Here is a 15737-nt window from a genome sequence, read left to right as displayed (position 1 = left end):
AAGATCTTTCCAACAGCAACAACTAAAGGGGGATTACACATATATCACTATCAATTCCCTGCAAAGCATTTATTTATGCCACGACTGAACTGAAATTTTGAAATTTTGGATCAAAACAGGTTTAACTACAGTTCTTCCCTGCTCAAATTAAGACTACAATTAGAAATGCCTTACAATACTATGTTTTTTTTTTAAATATCTTACAACACTGTGTATATTACCATACATTGTCTTTTTTAAAAAAGCACTTTACCATACATTGTCATTTGAATAAAAAAAGTGGTTTAGTGTTTAAAAATGGCCTAAAAACGACTGTTTCCTTATTAAAAAAAAAACTTAAAACAATATGTAAAATGCTTACTGTACATGGTTGTTGTTGTTTTTTTAATTGCCTTAATATACACTGACTTTTTTATTCAAAGAAAATACCTTACCATATATAGTGTTTTTATCATAAAAGATTAAAGACTACTTTAAGGGAAAAATAAAAACACAGCTATGATAGATCCAAGAAAATATTGCCTTTTATGGTCATTTTGTCAACAAAAAAGACACCTCACTATACATGGTCATCCCCCTCCTCAAAATAAAAACACACTAGTTGAACGTTAAAAGTCTGACTACTTGTTTTCTTTAAAATCAAAAATGTAGAATGAACTGCCAACTATACATTCATCCACCCATTTTCTATAGCCACTTAAGCTCAAAAGGGTCGCAGGTTTACTGGTACCTATCCCAGCTAACTTCGGGCAGTAGGCAGGAGACACCCTGAACTGGTTGCTAGCCAATTGCAGGGCACGCAGACGAACAACCCTTCACGCACCAAGTTACACTTAAAGACAATTTGGTATGTCCAATACACCTGCCGTGCATGTTTTTAGAATGTGGGAGGAAGTGAAGGGAACCCGCGTGGGCACGGGGAGAACACGCAAACTCCACGCCGGAAGGCCGGAGCGAGGTGGATTTGACCTCGGGTCTCTCAACTGTGAGGCGGACATGCAACCACTGTGCCACTGAGCTGCCCGCTAACTAAACATGGTCACTTTAAAAAAAAATGGCTATTATGATGCAGCCTTTATTTTTCTTTTGTTGTTTTTCCATACGTCTATTAAAAAAAGCCTTACTCCAAATAGTAATCTCTTTTGGAACAAATCTCCACATTATTATAGATAAAAACAAAAGTCAGCATATAATGTCAACCCTTACACTTTTTCAATTTTTTAACAACTAAATCAAAAAGGCTTCCAGACATTCACACTAGCATGACATAACTAGCTGACACATCACAGAAAAAAACAAAAAAAAACATTCCTACTGTTGTGCCCAAAGCTTCAACAATCTGCAGCTGAACCCCGCTACCAAATTACACTGAGTAACACGACCCATTTGACAAGAACAAGCAGGATATGTCCGACTGAACACAAGCTAAGGCTAATTATTGAACTGAGCGGTGTCATATTGTGACTGGATAAAACCTTTACTAAGTAATCATGTCACTTGGTGACATACATTTTCATTCTCAAATTAATCTCATAACTTCAGCTCTGCCATTGAAATGACTGATGATGTCACAGCCTGTTAAAGGCCAGCATTCATATCAGCCCCATTAAAGGTAATGGGGCTGATAATCGTAGCGATAGTTTCAACACAGAGCTGTCAGCAGCAGCTGCAGCAGCACTCGGCTGTAAATGATGAGCCAGCAGGTCTGAATATTTATCCTCTTCCCTACAGGAGACATTAACCAAGAATCCTCCAGGGACATACTGCAGTGCCACACGCGCAAACAATCATTCGCCGTATAACAAAAAGTACTTTGTGATCTTTTCGTCACTGCATGAAATAAAACGAATGTTGCGTTATTTTTTTTTTTACGTCGGACAGAAAATGGCCAGAGGGTTTAAATGTTTCAACATTCTTGAAAGCACTCGTATACGGTATTATTCAATGCCTATCATGACTTCACCGGAAGCAACATGAAATTGGTGCTTCTTTGACCTTCGCTTCTCAGCAATTCTATAGTCCATGCACACATTAATGCAAAAGCAGATCACAAAGAATTCCATTATGTTTCAATCGGCACAAAATGCACGGAGAAAAGCGGAAATGTAAATTATGCAAACAGAATGTGGGAATGAGAGGCCAGCGTCGAGAAGATGATATCATCACATGGTTAGGAATGTAGTCAAAGCCAGAAATAAAAATGCATTTCTACTTTCTGGTAGCTGCAACATTTTACAACAATGTATCAATTATGAGTATGGCCTCTAAAACTCAAGCTGTTTCCCCCTTTTTTTTTAAATAATTTAATAACTAAGTTGAGCGATGTGAACTTGAATGTTCATTTTAAATGCCACCATAATCAAAACATAAATTGAATTCTGAATAAGTTTGTCACTATAATGTCTTTTGAAGGCCCAAAATACTGTGTAAAAGTACCGTAATACAAGACAGTACAATAATCAAAAATGCTCATTTTCTTTTTTTTCTTTTATTATTATTGTTATTTTATCATTAGTTGCTTTTTTTTTTCGATCCTGCATGACAACATACAGTACATGTCATCTTGATTCCTTTTTTCTGAAAATCCTCTGTTAACGTGACTGCTAAAACTTTAAAGGCTAAATGAAAAAATAAATACATAAATACACAACAAAATACCACATGAGTATTTAATTTTGATTTATTTTTTTAATTTTTAGTTTAATATTTTAATAATGATTGATTTAAGAATAATTACTGTTTATTAAATACAAGGAATGCAAATTCATACGAAAAATGAAGTGAGGAGTAGTTGCAAACATGCAAGGAAATTGGATTTTTTAACTGAAAGTCATTTTCTGCTCAGTAATAAATATCAGGAATGCCAAAACAATACGAGATAGACAAATAAATACAACCCGTTTAGTCTGGAAACAGCGGACTGCAATACTTTTAGTTGATGATTCCCTTGAAAGCAGGTAATAGAATCCATTTCTCAGCGGGTCTTTGAAGGCACCACAGTGATGGTTGTCAAGAGGATGAGTGGCTTCATAAAACCAAGTGCCAAAAGGGGCTGTGGTGATTTAAGATGAGCAGCATCGATCTAAGCTGTCTAAGCAGAGAACTACAATTGACTGCGTCACATAAAACCGTTTCTAGTCTATTCAAGCTATGTACGTCTGGGTTTAGAGCAAGCCACCGGCTTTAACTATGACTCATGCTGTCAATACAGTTGTGGGGAGAGAATAGCCATTGCGAGTTAATGCCATTCCTTTTTCACTCATGCACACAAACACACACAAACCTCAGGCATTGTGATGTTTTGTTTCAGACGGCCAGCTAAGTAGCTATAAGTCCTCCTTATTCTTGCGTCGGTTTTCTCCCGGTATTATAGCTTCCTCCCACATTCCAACAAAAGTTGATTGGGTTTAGATAGCTAGCAAGTCAGACAGCCAGGTAGGTAGGTAGATGTCGGGTTGGGTGGACGGACAGACGAACGGACCAGCGGACAAGCAGGTAGACAGATAGACCAGACCGACAGACAGACAGATAGCTAGCTAGCTAGCTAGATGAGGAGCGTGACAGACATAGACCGACCAACAAAAGACAGGCAGGCAGGCAGACAGAATGACAGACAGACAGACAGACAGACAGACAGACAGACAGACAGACAGACAGACAGACAGACAGACAGACAGACAGATAGATAGATAGATAGATAGATAGATAGATAGATAGATAGATAGAGTCCCGAATGTCTCAACACTGAGTATAATTGAATGTGCTGTGTAACTATTTGTCTTCTAAACTAAATAGAACTTTAGTTTCAACAAGAAGATATAAGAAGGAAGCTAAAATTAAATCATTCCTGGGGTTGTACTAATGAGTGTGTGCAAAATCACCTCAGCCTCACCTGAGTGAAGGGCGAAGGGGACTCTGTCATAGCCACAATGGGAGCAAATTTTACAATGTATTTTTTTTTTACAATGTCTGTGCAGCTGTGCTCAGGCATAAAAACGGGCATACCCGGATTTCCGTGGCAACGCAAGGCTGAATGTTCCTGTTTGGAAATTCGGTCCTTACCAAGCTGGGCCTTCTTTCTTTGACACGCACTTGGCACACCTAGCAATTTGCTGTCTGAAGCTAGACTAAATTTTGCACCTGTTGGAACCACGTCTAACTATTGGTGCAAAGTAGTGTCACAGGATTTGGATGAATCCTCAGTGAGGCTCTCACCTGGTCCCACAACACTCGACAGATCGTCAAGAAATCCTAACAAGAGACTGTACTTTCTGTGGAGACAAGAAATTTGGCGTGCCAGAAAAGATTCTCAACAACAACAGATGTACAATCCAAAGTATCCTCTCCACCTCCATCACAGTCTGGTACGGCAACTGTAAGCACAAGACAGGAAGGCTTTCCAGCGTGTGATCAAGACCTCACAGCGCATCTGTGGAGAAGCCTTCCCCTCACCGCAGGACATTTACCACACCAGAGTTCTGCGGAGGACACTCAACATCATCAAGGACAAGACACACCCACAAAACGATCTGTTTGAACTGCTGCCATCAGGTTGATGCTACAGAAGCCCGAGGGCCAGGACTGCCAGGCTAGCAAACAGCTTCTACCCGCAGGTCATTCGGATTCTCAATAAATCCCTCATGCACTTATCTGCCTCTTACCACAAGAACACATGCACTTTACAACCCTGTACAGTGCAGGAAATCTGCTAAATACATTGTATTTTGCTTCCTCATATGTATACACTTTCTTCCACTCAATCTACTCCGTCATTTTCTCAGAATGTAAGTATTTTCATTTAATAGTGCTTCAGTATTATTGCCCTTATTGCTCTATTTATGTTGTTGCTGTTTTATTTTATTGCTTATCTTGTTATTTGCTCGATTGTGGAATGCAGTTCGCTTGGGGAAGTGAACAGAGTAAGAATTTCATTGTGCGGTATTGCTATGCATATGACAATAAAACTCTTGAATCTCGAATCTCACCGAGGTGCAGGCAAGCAGATTATACCAGCACATGTCAAGATGGCATTGCATTACGGCTGTGTGCATTTCCATTCACTCTCCCTTCATACTAACCCGAGTGCAGTTGTTGGCCTTTGGCTCCAACTCAGTCACCTTGGTGATCTGCTTGAGGAAGTCAGTCTCCTGCATTCCTGGTTGGGCGCCTCGCCTCTTGAACTGTGCCCTGGGATTCGCTAGAATCACTTGGAGGTTCACAGCGAAACCTGTGGGAAAGAGAAAGGGGAGAGTGGGAGACAAGGTGCAATAAGGACAGAGGGAGGTGTGAAGGGGTTAGCCAGCATGCATTAAAAGCCTATTATGAGGCTATTATAATCTCACCAGGTAATGATGATAGCACGCATTCATGTATCTAATGACTATGATATGGCTGATAAGAAATTAATTTAGCACAGGGGTGTGCAATTCCACTGCAGTAATTGCATTATGGAGATGGAACGCGTTGGGAAGCTTCAGAAGACTGGTGACAATGCAGAAGGGAGCTTTAATAGAGATTTATAACGGACTGTCTGCAACATAATTTAATCAGTCTGGTTAAAAGTTTATTAAAATGCATGTGTGTGTGGGGGGGCTCTGATGATGATTTGCTTTTTCAAGTCTGGAACTATAAAGTACTCTGATACAAAAATGTCGCGAAGGAATGTTCACCAAAAACACATTTACTTCTGTTAGAAAAACACGTCATTAAATAAGCTGCAGCAAATTTGATCATTGATATTTGATCATTGTTAAATTACGTTAAATTAGGGCCTGACTTGTTAATCGTCCGTCATTTTTACTTGCCACTGAAGTTAGAGAGTCACGTAATTTCAATTCTCTGTCTGTCCTTGCACATGTGGTAGAATTGACAATAAAGCAAACTTTGACTTTGACTTTGACAAAAAAAGTCAAAAACAAAAGCTAATCTTAATTTTTGTAATCAGTGATTAAGTGAGCAATGCAAGTCCAATGCAAAGAGTTGACCTGGATGTCACATTATTTTATAAAATTCAACTGACAGGCCCAAGACCTGTGACTCCAAATCCATATATTGTGTGAAAATCATTGATGTAAATTATAAATAGGTAAGGGATTAACTGCCACATAACCACAGCAATAAATAAGTGAATAAAAAAAATATATCCTTATTTGTAATCAATGAATCTTTGTTTCGTAATAGGATTCCACTTCAGCGTTCAAATCAACTGCAGTGCTTAGTTCTGCCAGCAGAGGTCATCAGCTGTTACAGAAGCTTCATGAAATTACCATATTATACAAAAAAGTGCCCTAAATGGCCACAAATGGCCCAAAAACCTTCATTTTACCATGAATAAAATGTGCATACATTAACCGTAAGATTGAAGCCTGAAGAGCCATTGAAAGCTTCTGTTAGGCGTTCAGTTCGCGTTCAATTCGGCCATTTTTTCTGCTCTACGCATGCGCGGCGCGACAGACTCACAGATCGACTGACTTTGCCTATGGGAGCTTGGCGAAACGTCATCTCAATTTGCATATTCAATTCAAACCCAAAGGCTCAGATCCATCCATGCAAGGGATCAGACTCATGAATCCAAAGGAGAGATTCACGCAAAGCCGTGAAGTCGTGTCTCGCGAGGGTCGTACTCATACAAGTGGTTAAACACGCATGTCTCGCGAGAGTCGTACTCAAACACGGATGCGAATGGTGAAACACACATACGTCTTTTGACGACGATCTTACGCTGCAGCCCTCTAGAGGTTTCTATCTCCAATAACGCTTCGCACTGAAAGCGTTAGGAATGGACATCATTGAGGAGCACAGTTACCTTCTGCTTGGACGATGATAATATTCTCTCTACCTCAGCCTGTAGTTAGTCTGTGTTTGCCAGGAGTTTTATGAGCATATTAAGTCATTTTTATTGACACAAGCTCTTAAAATTCAAGGCTCAGGCCTCTGGATATCTGACTGCCTCTAGTTGTTTTTAACTTATAAAAATCTGTGATCATCAGACCTCAATGAAAGCTGACTAATGCAGCTAATTGGCCCACAGCTCAGTGAGTTCAACTTGTTTATTGCTTGTTTCGCATTTGGGGAGTTGACGCTACTCCAGAGAGTTGTCATCCGTGGCTGCACATCAAGCTTATCTTGCACTTAATTTACTACTGCTGTTTTTTTTTGTTTTGTTTTGCTCAAACTGTGTTCATTATATCTCTGAATATTGAATTAAATGCTGCATGATGGCAGAATTACCATGTCTTTCTCATTATTCTGTCTTTGGTTTGAATCCTGGCTCTCTTTGGGACCACCATTGGTTGGTTGCCATCCATCCATCCATCCATCCATCCATCCATCCATCCTTATCCAGATGATTGTGACATTGTAGTGCAGTACATTGTTTTGAGGTACGGGAACATTAATGTTGATGCTTGACTCAGCAGAAACAGTTTTCATGCAGGCACAAAATTTGTAGCTTTTTTTGACAGGCACTGAAATATACAAGCATTTACTCTGGCTTCTGTTGGAATCAAATTCAATATCCAAGCAACTAGCATACAAACCTTGAACTCTCTTAATGCTTAGAATTGAAACAAAAAAGACCTTCAGTGGCAGTCACTTTGGTTAGTTAGTGTAGCGACTTTGCATAGCCCACACATTTTGAGCATGTTACATTTTGTTGTCATGGATACATGCCATCATACCTGTCTGTCTTTTCATATTTCCACAAATTCTACTCAATTTGAAACCAGCAAACCAGTAAAATTAAAACTATTCTAAAAAAAAAAAAAAAAAATCAGACTTGTGGATTTTTTGGAAAACACAGAATGATGGCCTGTCTCATGACATGAGTGCCTCCTTACAAAGAGGCAAAGAGCCGCAACAAGAATGCGATGAGCAATGAAAAAAAAATCACAATGTTCAAAATTCTCTTTTGATTTCACCTCATCAGTAACCTCTGTGTTATTTGAAGGCCATGGTGTCTGACATCAGTTACTAATTACCAGTAAAGGATGAAGGGCATGTATTAATTAATTAATGTTAATGAAAATAACATTTTCATAAAGGTGATAATGACATGGACACAAATGCCAACGTGACAAATGAACATGCGGATGCTCTCCGTCGAAAAGAATGGCTAACAGGGATCAGATCTTTTTCAGAACCCTCTGCAGTCTTCATGCAAGGTCTATCCATATTGTCTGAATATTTGTTTATGCAAATTGTTAGCGGATAGCACACCTTGGCAATCAAGGCTTTAGTAGGGGAATTCACCTTGAGTAATTTAGCATCCTGACCAGCTCTCATTTCCCTCTCCTCCTGTCTGAGCGGAATGTTGTTGACTGCAGCGATGTTGAATTAATGAAACGCAGGGCTCACAGACAGCAGTCCTCTGAGATATGTGTCAGCATGCATCTCACAGAGAGAAACTGTGGCCATGCAAATACTTTTAGTTTGCTATCCCCCCATGGGGTACGTTTTCTCAGTTAGAAGCCAGGTCAGCGGTCTGTCCCCACACTGTACATTTGGTTGTTGCCTACGCATTCACATTGTGAAAAGTCTGACAGCAATTTACAGAAAGCCATTTTGCAACGACTGTTTGAGGCCTTGTAATGGCGTGGAACACTTTTTAGGAATCATTATGCTCTCATGATGTGAACATGTGAAAAGCATAATGAACAGTGTTGGGAGTAATGCATCACAAAAGAATTGTAATCAACATCACTTTTTACTGTAACGTGGTAATGTAATATATTTCACACACAAAAATAGTACCGTATATTCCGCGCTATAAAGTGCACCGGATTATAAGGCGCACGCCCAATTAATGACATTTTTTTAAACCTTTATTTATATAAGGTGCACCCTCAATTAATGACATATTTTAAAACTTTTTCAATCACAATATAGTAATACTTAAAGTAATAACATTAATAACTCAAATAATAACTCTAAACTTTCAATAGCATAATAACTCAATGTCAATATGAGCAATCTTGTTCAACTGTAAACACACAAAAGAAATAGGTAAAGCTTACTTTATCACTTCAGTGTCCATCTACGAATCTCAATATTGATTCATATATAAGGTGCACCTGATTATAAGGTATACATCACCTTTTTAAAAAAAATAAGGCTTTTAGGTGTGCCTTATAGTGCGGAAAATACGGTAATAGTAGCCTGAAAGTGGAGTTTTTTTCCCCCTCAAATTCGCCAAAAACACAGCGAGATCTGAGGAGAAAATTCCAGAGCAAAATGTTTACTTGCTGATTTACTACAGTACAGCTGAGGTGAAATGGCAGGTTGAATGTGGACAATATGTACCCAAAATGGACATACGACCATTACTTTCAGTTCGTCAGAGATGCAAAGGCAAGAAAAATATAATTGCTAGGTTAAGTATACTTTGTGCGCGACACCTAAAAAGCTCTCCACTTCGCGAAATAGGACCACAAACCATTTAGAGTGGGGCCATAGTAACGTAAAAGTTAGCGAAAAGAAAAGAATGTTCCTGGGTGGAACAACAAAATTGTTTTTTATCTGTTTATCTGCTTGTATTTCTTTTTTTTCTTTTGTGAGGTGAAGAAATTTGCATTCGTGTATTCTGGCAAATTTAAGGTAAATAAAGGGTAAACAAATCCATATTATTTGGGTTACTCTGGTTGAAGCTTATCGACTAAAAACAAATGAAATGAAAAATGAAATGAAATGGAAACAAAAGGTTGAATAAGTTCACTTGTGAATGTCATTTTATTTAAATCCTGATATTAGAACCAAAACTCAGACATCCCAAACTTTAAGTGAGTAATGTATGTTGCTGTGCTCCGTTTCCAATAATGGAGAATGTATTCACCTTTGAAATTGCTTTGGAAAGTTTAATTAAATAGTGGTCATGGAAAGTCAATACTAGTAAAACTGGCCGAGCGCAGAGGACAGGCCTTTCACTGTCACTGTACTGCAACACTGCATATACAATCTCAAGGGAAGTCATGCAGGATGATCTATGTTATTTCTTTTGTTGGCTCTATTTTTTGTGGGCCTCAGCAGTGGACCTATTGGAACAATCACTGTTTGACAAAACACTATTGAAGATCAACACGTATGCAGCATGGAAGTGGAGATTATTATTATTATTATTATCATTGTTGTTGTGATGATGATTATATAAGCTATTGTGCACTGTGTGCAGTGTAAGATATTTGTAGGACAGGGGAGTACCCAGAATTTTTCTATGGGGTAACCAGGATGGGATGCACATTGTGTTTCATCAAATATGTTATGTAAATATGCAGGTAGTATAAATAACTGTCAGGTATTAATGAGTCTAAGAATTTTGCATGCACGTACAAATGGCAGCAAAATCACAAAACAGGTGGGCCAGGGGGTGTGGCCAGAGAGTAACAATGGGTGGCTACTATATACCTCCGCCTCCGGTGCAGAGTATACCATGTGAAACATGAAATCGCCATGGATATAAATTGTAATCTGCAGCACTAAAACAAGATTTATCGCTCATCTTTAAAGGTATTGTATTCTAAAAAGTTTTTGTTTCATTTCAAGAAAATATTACTTAGAAACGACATTTTAAATATGAACAAATTGAGTCTTTGAGTCAATCATGTTTTATATTTATATTTGTTGCATTAAAGTCCTAGCTTTATTCACTGATGACTTAATTAAATGTTTTATAGGGGTGGAATAGATTAATCGCATTTCAATTCATTTCAATGGGGAATATTGATTTGTGAAACAGGAAGAATCTAGGTCAATTGTCTTTTATCACAAAATATTCTCCAAATTGATCAAGTCTAGATTAATAGTCAGCGAGTCTCTAGAATTCCAACATCTTTTCACTTTAGACTTTTTGAAATAAATATACTGTCATTCCTCCTTTAATATGAGGCAAGAATTTATGACGTTTGTAGACAATTGCTTTCGGCTTATATCTTAAGCAGTGACAAAAAAGGTGAGAAGGACACAAAAGTAGGCGTGTTTTACTACACCCCACATAAACTAAGCTTCAGTAGTGTATCCCATATCTTGGCTATACTAGTGCTTTTATGTGTGAGAGGATGTTGTAACTTCTGCTGAAAGTCTCCATCTTCCTCGCATCTGACTGCCTCGGGAGCAGCAGCATCTAACCGCCAAGGTCACTGCGGGTTAAACGCTTTCATGTCGCCCTTCTCAGCAGCGAGCGTCACTTCAGCAAAAGCGCCCCCATCTCTGCGCCAGCATTTTGTGTTTGTATGTGTTTTGCTGTATACCCTTGTGCGCACAGGTGCCCCGCTACCCCGATTTGCAGAGATGCCGCTCCGATGCGCGCTTAGACAATCGCACGCCTGTCGGTTCTTTGGAACATGTACACAAGTCTGCACGCATCAATTCATGCTCTGAAAGGCGTGTCTTTCTGAAAAGCTCCATGATGAAATTGAGTGTGCAGGCGTGTGTGCATATGCATTATATATACACATGCATGAACACACATGGTCCAGGCTCCTTTGTGCACATCTCAAAGAGGTCACATTGTTGATGTGCAGCTTTAGTGTTGTGATAACAATGCTGCACTGTGCAGCAGAAAACAATTAGGACGAGCACTGGCACCCACTCAGGGGTCTACAGTCACCCCTTTGTAAATCTTATGAATAACCATTTAAAAGTGAATAAAGTTTGGTCCACTGGTTCAGCTTTCCTTTGTTGTTCTTACACAATTTTATGCAAAAAAATGGCCTCTAATGCTGCTACAGTAGTGAATATCGTACTAAAGATGATAATTAGATTGTGTGTGTTTGCACAGTGCTGCGAAAACCCTAACGCTAACCCTTTGAGATTAAAAGAAGATACATCCGACAAAGATAACCCAAGCAAACACAATATGTCATTTTCAAATGAGGATTTTTTTTTTTTCCTAATCAGAAACATAACACAGCCTGCTTTAATTGAGGGGGGGAGGGGGGTGTATTAGTGCTGGTACTTCCCTTGTTGGCAGGTAAACTCACCATTACCTAACAGCGGAATTAAGTTAATTAATTAATTAATACGTTTATAATAGATAATACATGTATTCTATTCCAATAAGATCGATTCTAGTCTTCTTGAGTTTGAAATGCCTGAATGCATTTGAATGCACCTCATGTCTCATACGTATCACTAGATGTCAACATTCTCGTTAGCAGGTATAGCTGCCAACGGCTGGCATCTATCAGTCTAGAAAGCATTAAAAAGACATTCCTGAAGCTTTAGGACTCAAATGAACTGTGATATATGCTCCTACAGGACCTGGATGACTTGCTGAAGAATTGAGGGGAAGAAGTGGGGAAATTGTGAGAATTTGAGAGAGGGGATTATTTTTTAACAACGCTGTATGCGAGAGTCTGAGAGGAGATTAGGCAAAAGAAACAAGCACACTAGCATTGAAGGTTGTGGATGAGAAAGGAAGTGGAATAAAAAAAGAGATGCTCGCTCCTGTTATGAAGGTTTAATTAACACTAATCCCGGGGGCAGGCGTGCGCATTTGACATAATGTGAGTGTATGTGTGGTCGGCCTCAATGCAGTCAATTCTGCGGACACATGTGTTTTGAAAGCATTCATGCAATCAACACTAATTACGCTTTTGTTCTTTACCGACAAAGTAAACGTGTGGGTGAAATGTTGCTTTTTATGGTGAGGTACAGTACAAGCTGTAAATGGAATGTGATTTATTCACAGACTTATTCTACTTCTACTCTGATTTTAAAGCATTTCTTCCATAGGAATCAATATAACTATTTTTGTTATATTATTAGTATTGCACGGTGGAAGGTTAATTAGTACATCCGCCTAACAATTCAGAGGTCCCGCGTTCAATTTCAGATGTGGCCTTTCTGTGCGGAGTTTTTATGTTATACCTGTACCCGTGTGGATTTTCTCAGAGTACTCTGGTTTCCTCCAACAACTCCAAAAACATGCACAGTAGATGAAAACAGCTTCTCCCCACAGGCCATCGGGATTCTGAACAAATCCCTCACGCATTTACAAACCCTGCACAGTGCAGGATAGCTAATAAATACATATTATTTTGCACTACATGATATTTTGCACATATCATCATGTGTATGCAGTTTCTTCCACTTCATCTACACCATAATATTCTCAGAACGTAAATTTATTCATTTATTAGTGGTTCATTATTACTGCCCTTATTGCTCTATTAATGTTTTTTCGTTTTGTTTTGTTTTTGTTTTATAGCCTACTTTATTATTTGCTCGATTATGGAATGTAGTCTGCTCGGGAGAGTGAACAGAATAAGAATTTTATTGTGTGGTATTACTATGCATATGACAATAAAACTCTTGAATCCTTAAATTGGGCTCTCCAAATTGCCCTTAGGTGTGTTTCTGAATGTGAGTCTCGGTATGCCCTATGATTGTCTGGCAACCAGATCGCCCACTGCCTGATGATTGCTACGATAGGCGCCAGCAAGCCAGCAACCCTAGCGAGGATAATCGACTCATGAAAATAGATGGATAAAGTCAATACAGATTGACTGCAGTAATCATAACAAGCTGATTGAGATTAAATTAGTTAGAAATACGATGCATTGAAGAAAAACTTCACTTTGATTAATGGTTTCAAAATGATGTTGTGGCAGAAGACAAACAGACTGAATAATTTTTTTTGCATCAAGTATTAGTTTTCACTCACTGATGATTGAGTCATCAGCGCATGTCTGTTAGGCACCCACTTCAATTCATTCAATTATTATAATTTCAAGCTAAACAAGTCCAGCAAATTAACAGTATGTAAATAGAAATCTTGTTTATTTTAGTGTGTGCGAGCACTATACACAACTCTGAAAGGTAACAGATGGTTGTGCTATGCTAATATAACATGGATTGCATTGGTCCACCCATATTACAGGTGACTATAAATCCAAATGCTTTCAGTCAAGAATGCTTTTAGTCACGAAGCTTTCAATTTGGGGCAAAGTACAATTAACACCACAAATATTGTTTAATAACCATAAATAGCATGTTTTGGATCAATTGTGTCTTACCTGCCATGTCGATGGCAAAGGTACGGTCTGGTCTCCAGCCAGTATACCAGCCCACAACTTTGCCTGCTGAGACTAGCGGGCGCTCATATGCTTTGCCACCCACAAACCCTACTGGCCACACAGACACAACTCGAGTGTCCCGCATCTGTAAGAAAAAAAAAAAAAAAAGAGTTTTAGCATTACAAGTCAGAGTACAGTACGTGTTTGTGAATATTGTGTTCAACTAGCAAGGTAAGGTTTTTTAAACACATATGTGTGACTTTGAGTGTCAATGGTTGTTTGTTTATGCCCTGTGATTGGCTGGCAACCAGTCCAGGGTGTCCCCCCTCGCCACCATTCTGGAGACGCCGACCCAAGTGAGGATAAGCGCAAATGGATGGATGGACATATACAGTGTATATGTAAATATAGGCAGTCCATACAAAGCTCAGGCTACCTTCATCTAACACACTCACAGCTTGTACCCTATCCTACTGTGAATGTGTGTGTGTTTGTGCATGTGTCTTATTCTATTTTCCAACCCAGACCACCTACAGCTTCTTGCTCACGCAAACAGCTACCAGCCAGTTGCGCATGACAACACAGTGTGCACGCACAATACGCACACACACGCGCACACACTCACACACAAAACAAAAACAGCATCACATTATTGCACTCAAATGTTGTTCTACCTGAAAGCTACCTGAAATATGTCCAACCTGGCCACTGGGAAAAAGGATAATAGTCATGCAAGGTATAAAGACACTTGTTCTAGTGTGATTGCAAATTTATCAGTAAGAAGCAGCAATCTTGGTCATTTTTAGAAGAGGATAATATACAGTACGTGTTTGTGAATATTGTGTTCAACTAGCCATTGGTAAGGTTTTTTAAACCCATAGTGTTCATATGTTTGTATGTTAGCATTAAGTTATGTTCAGTCTGGAGTGACTAACAGCTTGAAATTGTGCTTTTTAAACGTTCACAATTTGCTGCTTTTCTATCTATCTATCTATCTATCTATCTATCTATCTATCTATCTATCTATCTATCTATCTATCTATCTATCTATCTATCTATCTATCTATCTATCTATCTATCTATCTATCTATCTATCTATCTATCTATCTATCTATCTATCTATCTATCTATCTATCTATCTATCTATCTATCTATCTACCTACCTACCTACCTACCTACCTACCTACCTACCTACCTACCTACCTACCTACCTACCTACCTACCTACCTACCTACCTACCTACCTACCTACCTACCTACCTACCTACCTACCTACCTACCTACCTATCTATCTATCTATCTATCTATCTATCTATCTATCTATCTATCTATCTATCTATCTATCTATCTATCTATCTATCTATCTATCTATCTATCTATCTATCTATCTATCTATCTATCTATCTATCTATCCATCCATCCATCCATCCATCCATCCATCCATCCGTCCAGCCACAAACAGAACCCCACTTCATGCACTTGGCTCGTGTAATCATGAAGCTCCACTTCACTTTACCACTTCCTTCTCCTTAATTTGTATTTGGTCTTCTCTGCCATTTCCCTCTGCACCATAACACCCGTGTCCTGTCCAGGCCCTCAGGTCCGCTGCCTCCAAGCCCTCATTGACGGCAAAAGCTTTGAAGCTCTTTCCCTCATCTGACTGGGGCCTCCTTGAGTTCAACCTTATCAGGCTTACATCTCTTTCCCCGGTTCCTCTGTAGCTGCTCCC

General features: G+C 39.0%; 1 protein-coding gene and 1 long non-coding RNA gene across 2 annotated transcripts in view; one reads left to right on the top strand and one right to left on the bottom strand.

Moving 5' to 3' along the window:
* The window catches only part of LOC148420102 (uncharacterized), a 40911-nt gene that overhangs the window by 1723 nt on the left and 23451 nt on the right, over nt 1–15737 (top strand). The gene's annotated exons all lie outside the window — the stretch shown is intronic.
* Nucleotides 1–15737, bottom strand: part of b3gat2 (beta-1,3-glucuronyltransferase 2 (glucuronosyltransferase S)) — a 37792-nt gene that overhangs the window by 5576 nt on the left and 16479 nt on the right. Inside the window, exons 2-3 of the mRNA XM_088422063.1 lie at nt 14010–14154; nt 5079–5227 (exon numbers count right to left, since the gene is read on the bottom strand). Of these exons, the coding sequence (XP_088278189.1) occupies nt 5079–5227; nt 14010–14154 (294 nt within the window). The remainder of the gene's footprint in view (nt 1–5078; nt 5228–14009; nt 14155–15737) is intronic.

This window comes from Hippichthys cyanospilos, chromosome 8 (genome assembly GCF_059441005.1).
Source record: "Hippichthys cyanospilos isolate Australia breed blue-spotted pipefish chromosome 8, RoL_Hcya_1.0, whole genome shotgun sequence".
Classification (NCBI taxonomy): domain Eukaryota; kingdom Metazoa; phylum Chordata; class Actinopteri; order Syngnathiformes; family Syngnathidae; genus Hippichthys; species Hippichthys cyanospilos.
This window is presented reverse-complemented; position numbering and strand designations above follow the sequence as displayed.